The sequence below is a fragment of the Echinops telfairi genome, unplaced genomic scaffold, assembly GCF_000313985.2.
Source record: "Echinops telfairi isolate 266 unplaced genomic scaffold, ASM31398v2 ScPeMD7_5592;HRSCAF=6446, whole genome shotgun sequence".
Taxonomy (NCBI): domain Eukaryota; kingdom Metazoa; phylum Chordata; class Mammalia; order Afrosoricida; family Tenrecidae; genus Echinops; species Echinops telfairi.
The window spans coordinates 5,774,634-5,787,458 of record NW_022109491.1 but is presented as its reverse complement, the minus strand read 5'-3'; the positions used below and the strand labels follow the sequence as shown (position 1 = coordinate 5,787,458).

General features: G+C 52.6%; 1 protein-coding gene across 1 annotated transcript in view; it reads right to left on the bottom strand.

Annotated features, from left to right (window-relative positions):
* The window catches only part of ATP9A (ATPase phospholipid transporting 9A (putative)), a 162,503-nt gene that overhangs the window by 121,797 nt on the left and 27,881 nt on the right, over positions 1–12,825 (bottom strand). Inside the window, exon 4 of the mRNA XM_030887051.2 lies at positions 3,464–3,572. Coding sequence (XP_030742911.2) covers positions 3,464–3,572 — 109 coding nt within the window. The remainder of the gene's footprint in view (positions 1–3,463; positions 3,573–12,825) is intronic.

Sequence of the window (12,825 nt, the reverse complement as noted above, 5' to 3'; positions counted from 1 at the left end):
TATGAGCCCCTAATAAAACGATTAAAACAAATGCTTCCTAGGAAGACATAACAGTTGCTTTCACGTTTAATCCAACAGTCGGTTGTCGTAGATGCATCTCAAACAGAATAAGGCAAATTAGGTTATGAGAAGCAGCTATTTAAAACAAATAAAAGCGGTCACTCATTTCCCTTCCAACTGTGAGTTCCTAATGACCAGACCTCCCAGGTCAGCTGTTCAAAACCAAACTACTTTCTTTCCTCAAAATCAGTCGGAAGTTTTAAGAACCTGGTTGGTGTGAAAACCCCCAAGGTGCTGGCAGTGCCCTCACAAGAACCCAGGGCACGGACGGACAATCTGAAAACCACCTCCCGGGGACACACCAGGCACACGCAAATCAATCCAGGGTTCCCTCAAGTGAAGTGGCCCGGAATCAGAACAACTCCGATCAACAGGGCAGCACAGGCCAGGACAAAGTTCAGGGCGTTGGGAACATGGTAACAGGAGACAGCACAGGGAGGGACTGGGATCCATGATGGGGCACCAGGGGGACTGCAATCAAACGCAAAACAAATTGCCACCATCAAGTGGACACCAACTCACAGGGAGCCTATAGGACAGGCCAGAAATGCCCCTGTGGGCGTCCGAGGCGGTAAGTGTTCATGGGAGCAGAAAGCCCCGTCTGGAGGAGCTTGGTGGCTTCAAACTGCTGGCTTTCTGATTAGCAGCCCCACACGTAACCTATGCTATGTTTTCGCTAGTGAGATTATCGCAGACAAATCTCTCTATATATATTTTATTCTACCCGTGCAAGCACTGCTGTTCTTCATCAGGAAATGCCACCGAATGCAAGCAACTACCATAGCCCCCGGATGTGGTGGTGGAGTAGGACTGGATAGTCCTGCTTTGAATGGCAAACCTAAGGGTGAAAACGTATTTTAAGGGATCCACCTGATAGAAAGGAACAGTTATGCCTGACTATGTGCACACACACGCACACACACACACACACACACGGATGTTTCATTTTGCTCTTGAGCTGAGTACACGCAGAGGCTGGAGAAAAGCTCCCGGCAATCAAACTCTAGGTGTTTCTCTTCCTCCCTCTGAAGTCAGCCTGGGCGCCCGGCTGTCCTGCAGAGCCTATCTCTGACCAGAGCCTTCCAGAGCAGAGTGCCCCGCCCTGCTTTGTGGGACGCTGCTGACAAATTGCCGGGCCAGCGCCCGGGTTAATATTCAGCACCCCCTCCGCTCCCCTGGCCCGGCCCATTGTCCCGGCAATGGGGAGCACAGGCCACAAAAGAGGGCTCACAAAGGGAGACATGTTCTTAATGCCCGCGCCATCTGCCAGTTCTCCCTAGGATCTTTTCAGGGGCTGAGTGAAGTCAGAGCAGAGCCAGGGAGGGGCGGCGGGGGAGGGCAGAAACGCCTTTCAGGGGGAAAGTAATCGCCACATGAAAGGGGCCCAGGGTCGGCGGCGAATGAATGGAATCCAAACGCAAAGCAGCGCCTCTTCAGCTCCGAGGAGCTCGCCCACCCCTCCCTTGGACGGATGCGGCCTTTGTCAGCTGCCGAGCATTCTCCAAGCCATTGTAAGAACACTGATTAAGGGGAGGGTGAAATATGCACACACCACCCTCCAGAGGGGTCTTCTGATGACCCCCCCATCTGCCTTGGCTGCGACACGCTTTCTCTTCCCCTCGGGGAGCAGGGTGTCCAGCAACTGTAGCTGAACCTTCACAGAGCAGACCCACTGGCTTGCAGGTTCTCTAGAGCACAAGCTACAAATATCAACTCAAAGGCAAGACAACAGAACAGAGTCGTCTCCATTCTCCCTGGGGAGGATTCTATGACACTGTCAAGGTTTTCGGGGGGTGGGGAGGTGACAGATAGCATCTTTCCTGAGCACAGGTGCACCCTGGAAGAAAAGACCTCCTCAGGGAGGTGAGGGGTGCTGACCCCGGAGGCTGAAGCCCTACCCCTCCGAGGGGAGGGGGTTTCCCACCTGCCCAGGTCTCGCGTCAGCCAGGGCATGGACTGTCCCATCTCAACACTGCCGACTCCCTGAAGGCAAGGCACGGCTTTGACTGCCCTTGGGCCTCTCCCGAACAGAGATGGAGCCTCAGGGGGAATTGTCCTTTTAGGGGCTTTTTCTATTGACCTCCCTTCCTGGTCAGCTGAGCCAGCTTGAGGCAGTGGTTTTCTGGTCCCTCGGCCTACCCTTCGTGAGGACGGTGCAGCCGGTCGGAACCAGCACTGGCTGCCCCTCGGAGGATGTGTTCGGGTGGGCTGTCGGTACCACCATGGTCAGCGGGCACCTGCCAGGGGCCCTAGGGTTCTTTTTGTGCCCTGGTTATTTCTCAGTGCTGTGGATCTGTTAGAGTTCTTGGGGGGGGGTGGGGGGGAGCTTAATACTCCGTTCTTGGCTTCCCACGATAAAGAATTCACACCGAAGGCTGGTTTGTGATCCATGTGGGTGGGTTTTTATAAAGGATAGAAAAATCTCAGGTTCAAAAAAAAAAAAAGAAAATTTCAGGTTTTACAGTCTCAGAAGAGTACACGCTATTGCCGGGAAACGTGCCAAAATGCGAGTACGCCGCGCTGGGGCTCACCATGAACACAGGCAACCTTGTGGGACTGCTCACCCAGCATGGCGGCCTGAGGCCAGAGAGCCCACGGCACAGAGGAGCAGGCTCAGGAGCAAGGTCAAGAGGAGAGGGCAAAAGGCGGAAATAAAAAAGGGGGCAGTGGTCCTGCCACTAAGGTAGTTAAACCTGGGGAGGTGAGGTAGAAGGTTGACCCCATTGGCTGAAATAAGCCCACCTGGGCCTAGTTTGGGCCGCCCAGGAATGCGGCCCACCTGAATTGGAGCATGCCCTGTTAGTCTTTACGGCTGCTAAGGCTCGCTTGATTTCCTTCCACCCTCCTCTAAGGGGTCTTCAGGCATATGGAGGGACAACCCCCTCTATTCGGCTACCTAACAGATCCGACCCCGCCCACACCACCATTCCACTTCTAAGACTTATGAGGCCCCTTTAAAGTGAGGCTCTCTTTACTCAGATCCGCTGCCATTTCCAACTCTCATGTAGAGCCTGGCTTTACACGCTTCACCCCCGCATGATCAAAGCTGAGAATATCCGCGCTCCGATGCCCAGAAACACCCACCATTGGAGGGACCCTTTCACAGATGGAGGGGCACCCACCTGCCTCCCGCAGCTCAGCCCAGGAATGGGAGTAGCCCCAGCTGCAACTCAGAACACCCACCAGGGACAGCCCAGGCCAAATGCCCGCCTTTCACTCAGGCCCATGATGTGGGACTGGCTGACAGGACCACTCAGAGAGGATGGCCCAGCCTGAGTCCACCCGGCTGGGGCACAAGGCAACCACACCCCCACCCACCCACCCACAGACCTGAGCTTTGCACTCAGCTCCCTTGACCCTCAGTGCCACCCATGATGGAGTTACCCGGCCCTGGGTGGCTGACCTCTGGCTGTGAGCCGGCTGTAGACCTGGGAGTTGACTTCCTTGTCCCTGAGGTAGCATCGGATCTCCTCCACCGCCTCTCGGATGATGGTGACAGCCAGCACGAAGCCCTGCAGAGAGAGGCGAGAGGGCTTAGCCCTTCAGAGCCAGTCAGTCGGGGGGAGACACCCTACAATAATATAACATCACTGCTAATTAGGACATTCCTACTAACAATAATAACATGGCGTCTCTGTGCAGGACAAACAGTTATGCTCTCTGCCACTAACCAAAAGGTCGGAGGTTCAAGTCCACCCAGAAGAACCACAGAAGAAAGGCCGGGCTGTCTTGTTCAGAAGAATCTGTGGGGACAACCCCATGGAATAGGGTTCCACTCTCATGCACGTGGGGACCTGAACCCGAAACGACTGGTGTTCTCACACACACACACACACACACACACAGAGTAAAACCACCGACTATAAGAACCACCACAGGATCTGTAAGTACTAAAACTGTAGAATACAGAGACCAGCCACCCACACACCCTCTCCCCAGAAAGGGGTGGGGGTGGGGGGAAAGCTAGCTGACGCTGATGGGTCCAAGGCCATATGCACCTTGGAGTGGAGAAATTTCATAATGGCTCTTCTATTCAAGTCTCTGTAGCTCCAATGAAATTACTGCTACTGTGTAGGACTATGCAAATAGGGCGCGTGTAAGGCTAATAGAGAGGATTGGTCCATTTTCATTACCACACCCCTCTTTGAAGCAGCAACAGAGAGGGAACCCCCCACCCCCACCCCCCTACCCCCAGGACCTCAGAAGAACAAATCCAAGATCTCGGTCTGCAGCGGTGGAGGCCGCCAAAACCAGATGTGCCAGAGACTGCGGCACAGAGACTATTGGGAATTTCTCCCCCTCTGGCCCGAGAGACGACGGTGGGGTGGAACAGAGGGACAGGCGGGCTGGCTTCCAGGCCAACAGAGGCAAAGGTCAAGAGATCATGTGGCTGAGAGGCTGAGAATCGGTGAGAGACTTGGCTACCACGTGGCTAAGAAGCTAAGAACCAGAGAGAGGGAGACTTGGCTTCTGGCTGAGCAGACCAAGCACTGTCTCCTTAGTGTTTACTGATCCTGACTTAGTGCGCACTCAGGAACTTCCTTAATTCCGATGTTGGCTGCGAGTCCGGTGTGCCTGTTACAACCGATTAAGGAGCCGAGCACTGATGTAGAGAGGTGTGGGAGCCACAGAGGGTATCAGAGTATCCAGCCACATGGCAATAGGGAAGCCAGAGGAGGTCAGGAATGTCCAGCTCCAGGCTGTCGGCTTTGCACCCCATTTACCGTGACCTCAGACCGCCCTGTGAGAGATACTGCTGTCCCTGGGGCCCCTGTGTTAGAGAGGAGGAAACTGAGTCACAGAGCGGGGAGGTCATCTTGCCCAAGAGCATAAGCTAGTGAGTGACCAGCAGGAACTTAAAACCAGGAAATCCAGCTCTGGGGCCCTTGCTCCTACCTGCCACATCACTCCGAGTCTAGGGGGAACACGGAGGGGGCCATCAAAGACAGCTCACAGACAGGGAGACAGAGAGTCTGCCTGTTGGAAGATACAATGTAACAACACCGCTTCTATAAGCGCGGACTAGGAGCCCTGCAAACTGCTGGGTAGCCTTTAATTGACTATGCGTCTAGAACACAACCTTAGCTGTGTCTGCCAGCCTCGGACTCACGGCAACCCACATACTGCCCAGTCCTGAGCCATCCCAACCACTGTGTCTCAAATCCAGTGGGATCCACGGGGTTTTGTTGGCTGGTTTTCAGAAGTCGATCGATCACCAGGCCTTCCTAGTGCACCTTATAGTCTGGAAGAGCCTGAAACCATGTCTGCATCACAGCCATGTACAAGAATCTGCAGGCCTCCGCTGACTGACCACATGGCCCAGCAGGAGGGGTGCTGGTTGGAACCAAGCCGGGGGCTCCCACACTGAAGCTAAGAATTCTACCAGTGAGCCACCAGTGACCTTGTGCCCAGGGCACGCACACCTACTGCCATCGCATTGAATCTGACTCCCAGAGACCCTGGATCAAGTTTCTGAGGCTGCGTAAACCTTTATGGGAACAGATGGTGGGTTTGGACCTTGGCCCTGACGTTAGCAGTCAACGCTTAGCCGACAACTCCACCGGGTACACTCACTCACTCTTAAACTCACTGCCATCGAGGGGACTCCGACTCATAATGGCCCTGTGGGTTTCAGAGACTGTAACGATGTAGCAGACAGCCTCATCTTTCTCCCTTGGAACAGCTGGTAGTTTCGAACTGCTGACCTCCCAGTTAGCTGCCCAACCCGGAACCACTACATCACCCAAGGCCCGTACAGCTTGCCACTCAAAGGGCCATCCTGCTTCCAACCAACCACAAGTAAAGGACATACCTCGTCTGGACAAACCTGAAAAACCAAACTCGCTGCCATCCAGTTGACTTCGACTCATAGCGACCCTACAGGACAGGGTAGAACTGCCCTCCCTGGTGGGTTCCCGAGACTGTAATAGCTTTATCTTTCTCCTGGGAAGCAGCCGGTGGTTTGAACTGCTGACCTTTCAATTAGCAGAACCATGCATGACCTCTACCACCACGACACCTAGGCTGGAGGGGTCCCCAAAATATGTGCAGGTAGGGAGTCGCTTGAGTCCGTGTCTTTGGAAATAATAGAAGACATTAAACAAGCAAGGGGGATGGGAGGGGGAGGGGGGGCAGGGAAGAGAGATACTGTGCCGCGGGACCACAGACCAGGGACAGAGCTCAGAAGAGACAAGAGCCTTCCTCTGGAGCCCACCGAGAGAAAGGCTTCCCTGAATTAGAACTTGGAGCCTCCTGACCTGTGAGGGGACAGATTCCGCTCGTTCAAGTCCCCCACAGCGGTCACTAAGACCTCAGCCAAAGGAAAACGGGCCTTGAAGACAAAGCCAGAGCTCAGAGGAAGGCAGAGGGAGCGTCCTTCCGGAAGGGGACCCCCCCAAAGCTGATGCTTGTCCTTCTGTCAGGAGTTTGGCTTGTTTTTGCAAATACTGTCTTTTCTTTCTCTCTACTTAGACCCGGCTAAATCCCATGGGCGTTCATAAAAAGCGGGTGCTCACACCAAGACAGGCCCTGGAAGCCCTGTGCTGTACTGAACCCTGCCTCCAGTCTCTGTGAGTTATGGCCTGGCCTCTCCCAGCAAGCCTGGGGGCCCTCCAAGCCTGAGGCGGGAAGGTTTACAAAGAGGTGCAAACGCAGCCCATAAATAAATAAATTCCAACCTTCCAATGTGCTGCTAGGTGTGGTCAGGTCGGTTCTGACATGCAGGGAGCCTGTGCACAGCAGAAGGAAACAGGGACTTCCAATGCAGGCGATTCCTAATATCCAGATACTCAGAAAGAAGCTTCAAGGACTGGTCACCTTGGCTGAGCTGGGAAAGAAATCCTAGGTGGCCGGGAACACACAAGCGTTTCTGAAGGTGTTAATTAAGTATTTTTAAAAGTTGTCCTTCAAACGTCCACCATCTATCAGTCAGGGTGTAGTTCTGGGGTGTGGCTCCTGTGTTACTGGGATGCTGGAAGCTATGCCCCTGATGTTTCACATACCAGCAGGTCAACCCCATGGTGAATAGGGTTCCACACAGCTTCCAAACTAAGACAGGCTAGGAAGAAAGGCCTGGCGATTACCTTCTAGAAATTAGCCAGTGAAGATCCTACGGATCTTAACAGAATGGTATCTGCCTCCATGCTTGAAGACACTGTAGCGCATCTTCTAGCACTGCACAACAATTGACAAGGGACCGACAACCAGGGAGATAGCGCAAGACTGAGCAATGTTCCATCCACATCACCGGCCATCTCCAGGGCCACTATCTGTAACACGTCAAAAGCCGACTTGCAGAACTGATGCACATCTAGCACCTGGGTAAGAGAAGTCAGAGGAACAGTTGCCACTGAGGCTCGGGGTGACAGGAAAGAGGCACCAGGGAACTTAGTTGGGGGGAGGGAATGTGCCCCACATCTTGGTTGGGGTGGTGTTCACATGGGAGCTGACAACCGTCAGAACTCACCTGACAAGAAAATCCTGATCTCTTGTTTGGTCTTCAAACTATCATACAGAAGATCTCTCTTATCTCCTAGGAATTCCTCCCACTAACACATTAATGCCAAGGACCAAGCTCATAAAAAAAAAAAAAAGAAAACTTGACCCTCCCCATAAACAAGGTCACTAGTGCCAGAGTTTGAAAATTAAAATGAGAATGTTGGGCATGTCCCAGAAACATTTTAGGTATTCACTGACCCTCCCAGTAAGCCAGGAGGTGGACAAGATCCTGCTAAAATACAGATGAGGAAACTGGCCCAGGAAAGTCAACCTATTAAAAGTGCAGCCAACCTACTCCATGCTCACCCTCAAGAAAGGATCACTGAAAAGATGGTGCTGTAGCAAAGTGTAGTGAAGAAGCCAGACGGAGCCTGGCTATCAGAAATAATAGCCTCTGGGTCCTGAAAGCTTGTCATAAAACCAGCAGCCACCTAAGTGAGGCGTCAACTAAGTCCACACGGAAGCAGCACACCAGCCTGTGTGATCCCAGGATTGTAAATAAGGAAATCCAAATCTGAAGGAGGGAATGGTATCAGAGCTCACATTCTAAAAACCTGCTTTGCAGAAGGCAACGGATTGGAGTGGAAGCCCAAAATCCCTATGCAGAACCCCCAGATGGATTAAGTCTCCACCGAAGCCCCTCTGATGTGTCCGGGGATGTGAATCGCCTAGACAGCTGGAGGTCATTGTAAAGATGACTACGGCACAGGACGTTGCTGCCAGATGCCACCCAGTCAGTTCTGACCCAAAGCAACCTTATGCTATGAATCTGCCCCGTCCTTCACCATCCTCCAGTAATTCCTATGCCTACGCCCATTGCTGCAGCCACGGGGTCAATTTGTCTCTTTGAGGACCTTCTCCTTCGCTGCCCCTCTAGGTCCTTGTCCAGGGACTGGTCTCTCCTGACCACATGTCCAAAGTAGATAAGACAAAGCCTTGCCTCTAAGGAGCGCTGCTGCTGCGGCTGTACTGTTTCCAAGTTATGTTAAAATGTAACACCGTTTGGCATCCATTTGAACCCATTTTAAAGTTGTTGCAGCATTTACCATTTCTGCTTTCTTTCCAATTGAGGTTTCTGTTTTGTCTTGTTGCTGTTTGGTTGGTTTGTTGCCTGTTTGGTTTTTGCATGACTTTCTGTATATGAAATTCACAGGTAAAGCTATAAAGTCTGTCACCGATTAATAATGACCTAGGTGCATGGGAGGAAAAATTGGAAGCTAACAAGTATGAGAAGAAGAAAATATTCTGGAATTGATTGTGGTGGTGATCGCACAACCCTTGTTATAATCGAGCTATTAAATTACATGCTATGTGAAAATGCTTAAATAATAAAACTTTTTTTTTAATAATAAAACTTTTAATGAAAAATTTTTAATTAACAAATTGTTATCCCTAAAAAAAAAAATGTAGCTGAACCCTTTGGGCTACGAGGTTTGATGGCTGACTTTGAAGTCATGTGAAAGGATGTTTTGCATTTTGTTTTTGTGAACTGTTGGCTGTGGATTGAGTGCATAGGTTCACAGACCACGTGGTCAGTGGTACAGTCCACAACCCAGAAGCATTTTGCTTCATCCCTCGCATTGCGATCCCCTTAATGCCACGCCCCTAGCTCAACCCCACCCAGGTTTCATTGCTCCATTGCTTGTCTCGGAACCATTCTGAATTTCGTCCTTGGGCAAAGGCTGCCTCCTTGACCTCCAAACGTGGGTGGGTTATTCTTAGCTGTTCATACCTCCCTAGTGTTACTGCGCCCCTTGGAGACCTGTCTGCTCTTTGGCTGAAAACTGAGCCATGGGGTTGAGTTCAGTTATAGACCTGGAGGATGAGTGAGGGCCATGGTCTTGGGTGCTACCAGTCTCTATCCAACCAGTAAAGCTGGTCTTTTTTTTTTAATAATCTTTTATTTTGTCCCACTTATTTTCTCCCACTCTACCCAGAACCTTCTCAGGTGATCCTTTTCAGAGCAATTGGAAGTGGCAGCCAGGCACCACCTAGCTCTGGTCTCAGGGCCAAAGCAGTTATGTGCACCTCCCAGAGCTGCTGAGCAGCTTTCCAGATTCCACGTGGGAGGAAGAACATGGCCTTTACGGACTACATGATGCCAGGCTGACCGGACTGTCCCTCGAAACTGTGGTCCTGGTGCCCCAGAACGAGTGGCATGTCATGGTCATGTCCCACTGTGCACAGCACGCCACGAGCCGGGAGCCCCTCAACAGCAGCTCACGGCAATGTTCTAACAAGACAGCCTGATGGTGCAGCAGCAAAGCGCTCAGCTACGAACTGAAAGGTTGCCGGTTTGAACCCACCAGGTGCTCTGAAGGAGAACAATGAGGTCCTCAGCCTTTGGAAACCCTGTGGGGCAGTTCGCCTTGGTCCGGTGCGGTCGCTATGGGTTGGTGTTGGGTAGAAGGTAGTGTATTGGGGTTTGTCTGTTTGCTTGTTTTCTTAAAAGCCATGCTGCTCTCTGCACTTCACATACACCCCACAGCTCTCCCTGACACGCCCAATGTCTCTCCTGGAGAAGGAGCCCCAATCTCTGTAACTCACTTTTCTTATCCTGGTGCTGGCAGGGTCCCAAGTGCCTGTCTGTCTAATGAGGACCCCTTTTTCCCCATCAGTGCACAGGAACCTCCACTAGCTCCTCTAGGAGGAGTCAGCAGTCTGTCTCTTCTGTCGGGCTGGTTCTCCCCACTTAATCCCTGCTGAGTTCAACCTGCCTTTCACCATACTGAGGAACCCTGGTGGCATTAGTGGTTATGAGTTGGCTTGCTAACTGCCTGGTCAGCAGTTCGAAACCACCAGCCTATCTGAGAGAGAGAGAGGAAGCTTTCTACTCCCATAAAGAGTTACAGCATTGAAACCCACAGGGGCAGTTCTACCCTGCCCTATAGGGTCACTATAAGTTGACATCCACTAAATTAGCATGAGTTTGGTTGGTAACCTCCCCCTACCCCATATGTAGCTCTGAGAATGAAGAGGGGATGACAAAGTGGCTCAAATCCCTACTCACCACAGACACCCAATGTGATGTAAATGGGGCTGCAGGATGCTAATGTCTGTACCGCAAGACCAGCCTGGGTGGTGGGATGGGGGAATTGTGCTACAGAGCTGAGTGATGGGTAATAGAGCCAGGGAGGAGCTCACAGAGTGGGCTGAACTGATCATGTCAGAGAGGCACGGGGCAGCAGGGGGGAACACAGGGCTGCCTGTTTGGGCATCCGTGATGCCAATCTATGGATCATGTGGAACAGACCTCTGAGATGTATATGGTAAAAGCTTACACCGGTACATCATCATGACTTAGAGGTTAGGGCAGGTTGAATGACCACCTTTCAGCGAACAGCAGGTTAAAGGGCAGTCTGATAGAGGACGTTGTACAAGGGGCTTCAGACAGTCCGTGGAGAAACGTCATCATCTTTTCATTTCCTTTGCTGGTCTACATCCCAGATTTCCACACACGTCACAGACTAGCTCCTGTACATGGTTAACTCCTGGCCTGACTGGATAGACACCTACCATAAGCAAGCGTTGAGCTACAAGACTAAGATGAAATCAGGGCATTTCGTATAAAACCTTCCATTTCTAACTCTTGGGCCTGGCAGCTCTGCGTCCAGGTGCCCCTGCAGGGGCGGAGTAGCACCTGCCTACGCCCCAATAGCCCTGAGCCCCCACAATCCTTTCCAAGACTGGCTCCCCCTGGCACTGGCGTCTGCCAGGTCAAGGCATCCGCTTCCTGATAACCCCCAGGCTCATTCTCTCAGGCCTGCCACCTGCCTGACAAAGAGTGCCTGCTACCCAAGGGGTGCGGGTGGGGCGGCACGCTGAGATAACCACCTCCTGCCCGTCTGGCACTTTCTCTCACTCACAAATGAATCAGAGCAGGAAAGAACTGTCCTCACATCCCAAAAGCACACGGTGCTCGGTGGGAAAAAACCAAGTCCCCTGCCTCTTTTCAGAAAGACCCTAAGTGTTGCAGGGGTTAAGCGCTGGGCTATCAACCCAAAGGTGGGCAGTTCAAGGCTGCCAGCCACTCCTGTGGGACAAAAGCCTTGCCAACCACCCGCTATCCAGGGGACAGCCTTGGTTACCCCAAGGGGCAGTCTTGCTCTGTCCTATGAGCCAGAGTGACTTCACAGCAGGGTTCTCTCAGGGCCACTCCTGTTGGGCATACCTTGGGGGGGGGGGGAGACACACCTTGTCTAGCATGGTGCACACCATCTTAGTACACACTCACAGGTCCCTTAGCAGCTGGCTCCCGTCCTCTCTCCCCTGCCAACCCCAAATTCCTCTGCACCAAATCCTTGCCGTCACTCACCTGCACGTGCACACACAAAAATAAAAGCACACGTTTGTATCTTTAAGGAAGTCTTACATCTCTTCCATTTAAAATGGGAAAAAAAAATACTATCTTGATTTGAAATTGACCGAGGCTGGGACCAGAATCCAAGCACGGCGACTTGGTTAGAAAGCAGCAGTGATGGGTATCCACGTCTCTGTCTCTGTCAGAGATCATAGAGCCATCGCTTCAACTCTCGGTACGTCCAGGCCACCCTGGGCTTCTCGATGGTCATGAAATGCTCTCTGCATGGGTCTACCGCATGACCTTTGCCCCGCCGGTCCCTGCCCTGGAATCCTCCCCACACTCTTACCCATACCGCCATCCACAGGTGACCAGAGAGGCCTTTGAGAGCCACCCTGGCCAAGGTCACGCTTCACTTTTCCCGCCCCCACCTGTATCTTGCTTATCAGGAGTGTCCAGGCCCAGGAAGAGGACATGCTGGTTGGTAAAGGAGCAGCAAAAAAATAAAGGGCCTTCCATGAGATGGACTGGCAGTGGCTGCGAGGAGGGTCTCAAGCAAGCGCAGGGACGACTGTGAGGCTGGCGCGGGACCGGGGCAATGTTTTGTGCTGTGATACACAGGGTCGCCCGTGATGAGCTGAAAATGGCTCCATGGTGCCTGACAGACAGGCCTTCACCCTGAACAACACACTGACCAGGGCGCCTGGCATGCCTGTCCATCCCTCAACTGCATCTCGTGGACCGCACCATACTTCTCACACGCTGGAATGATCTTCCTTATCCATCCGTTCATGGCTGGTTCCCTGTCCCATCTCAGCACCCGAGGACCGGAGGGTCTGAGCCGCTTCACGCACTGTTGCATGCCCAGCCCCCAGCACAGCGCCTGGCTCACAGGAGGCGCAGAGCAGCCGTTTGCCAAAGGGAAACACTCAAAACTCACTGCCATCAAGGCGATCCCCGCTCAGAGC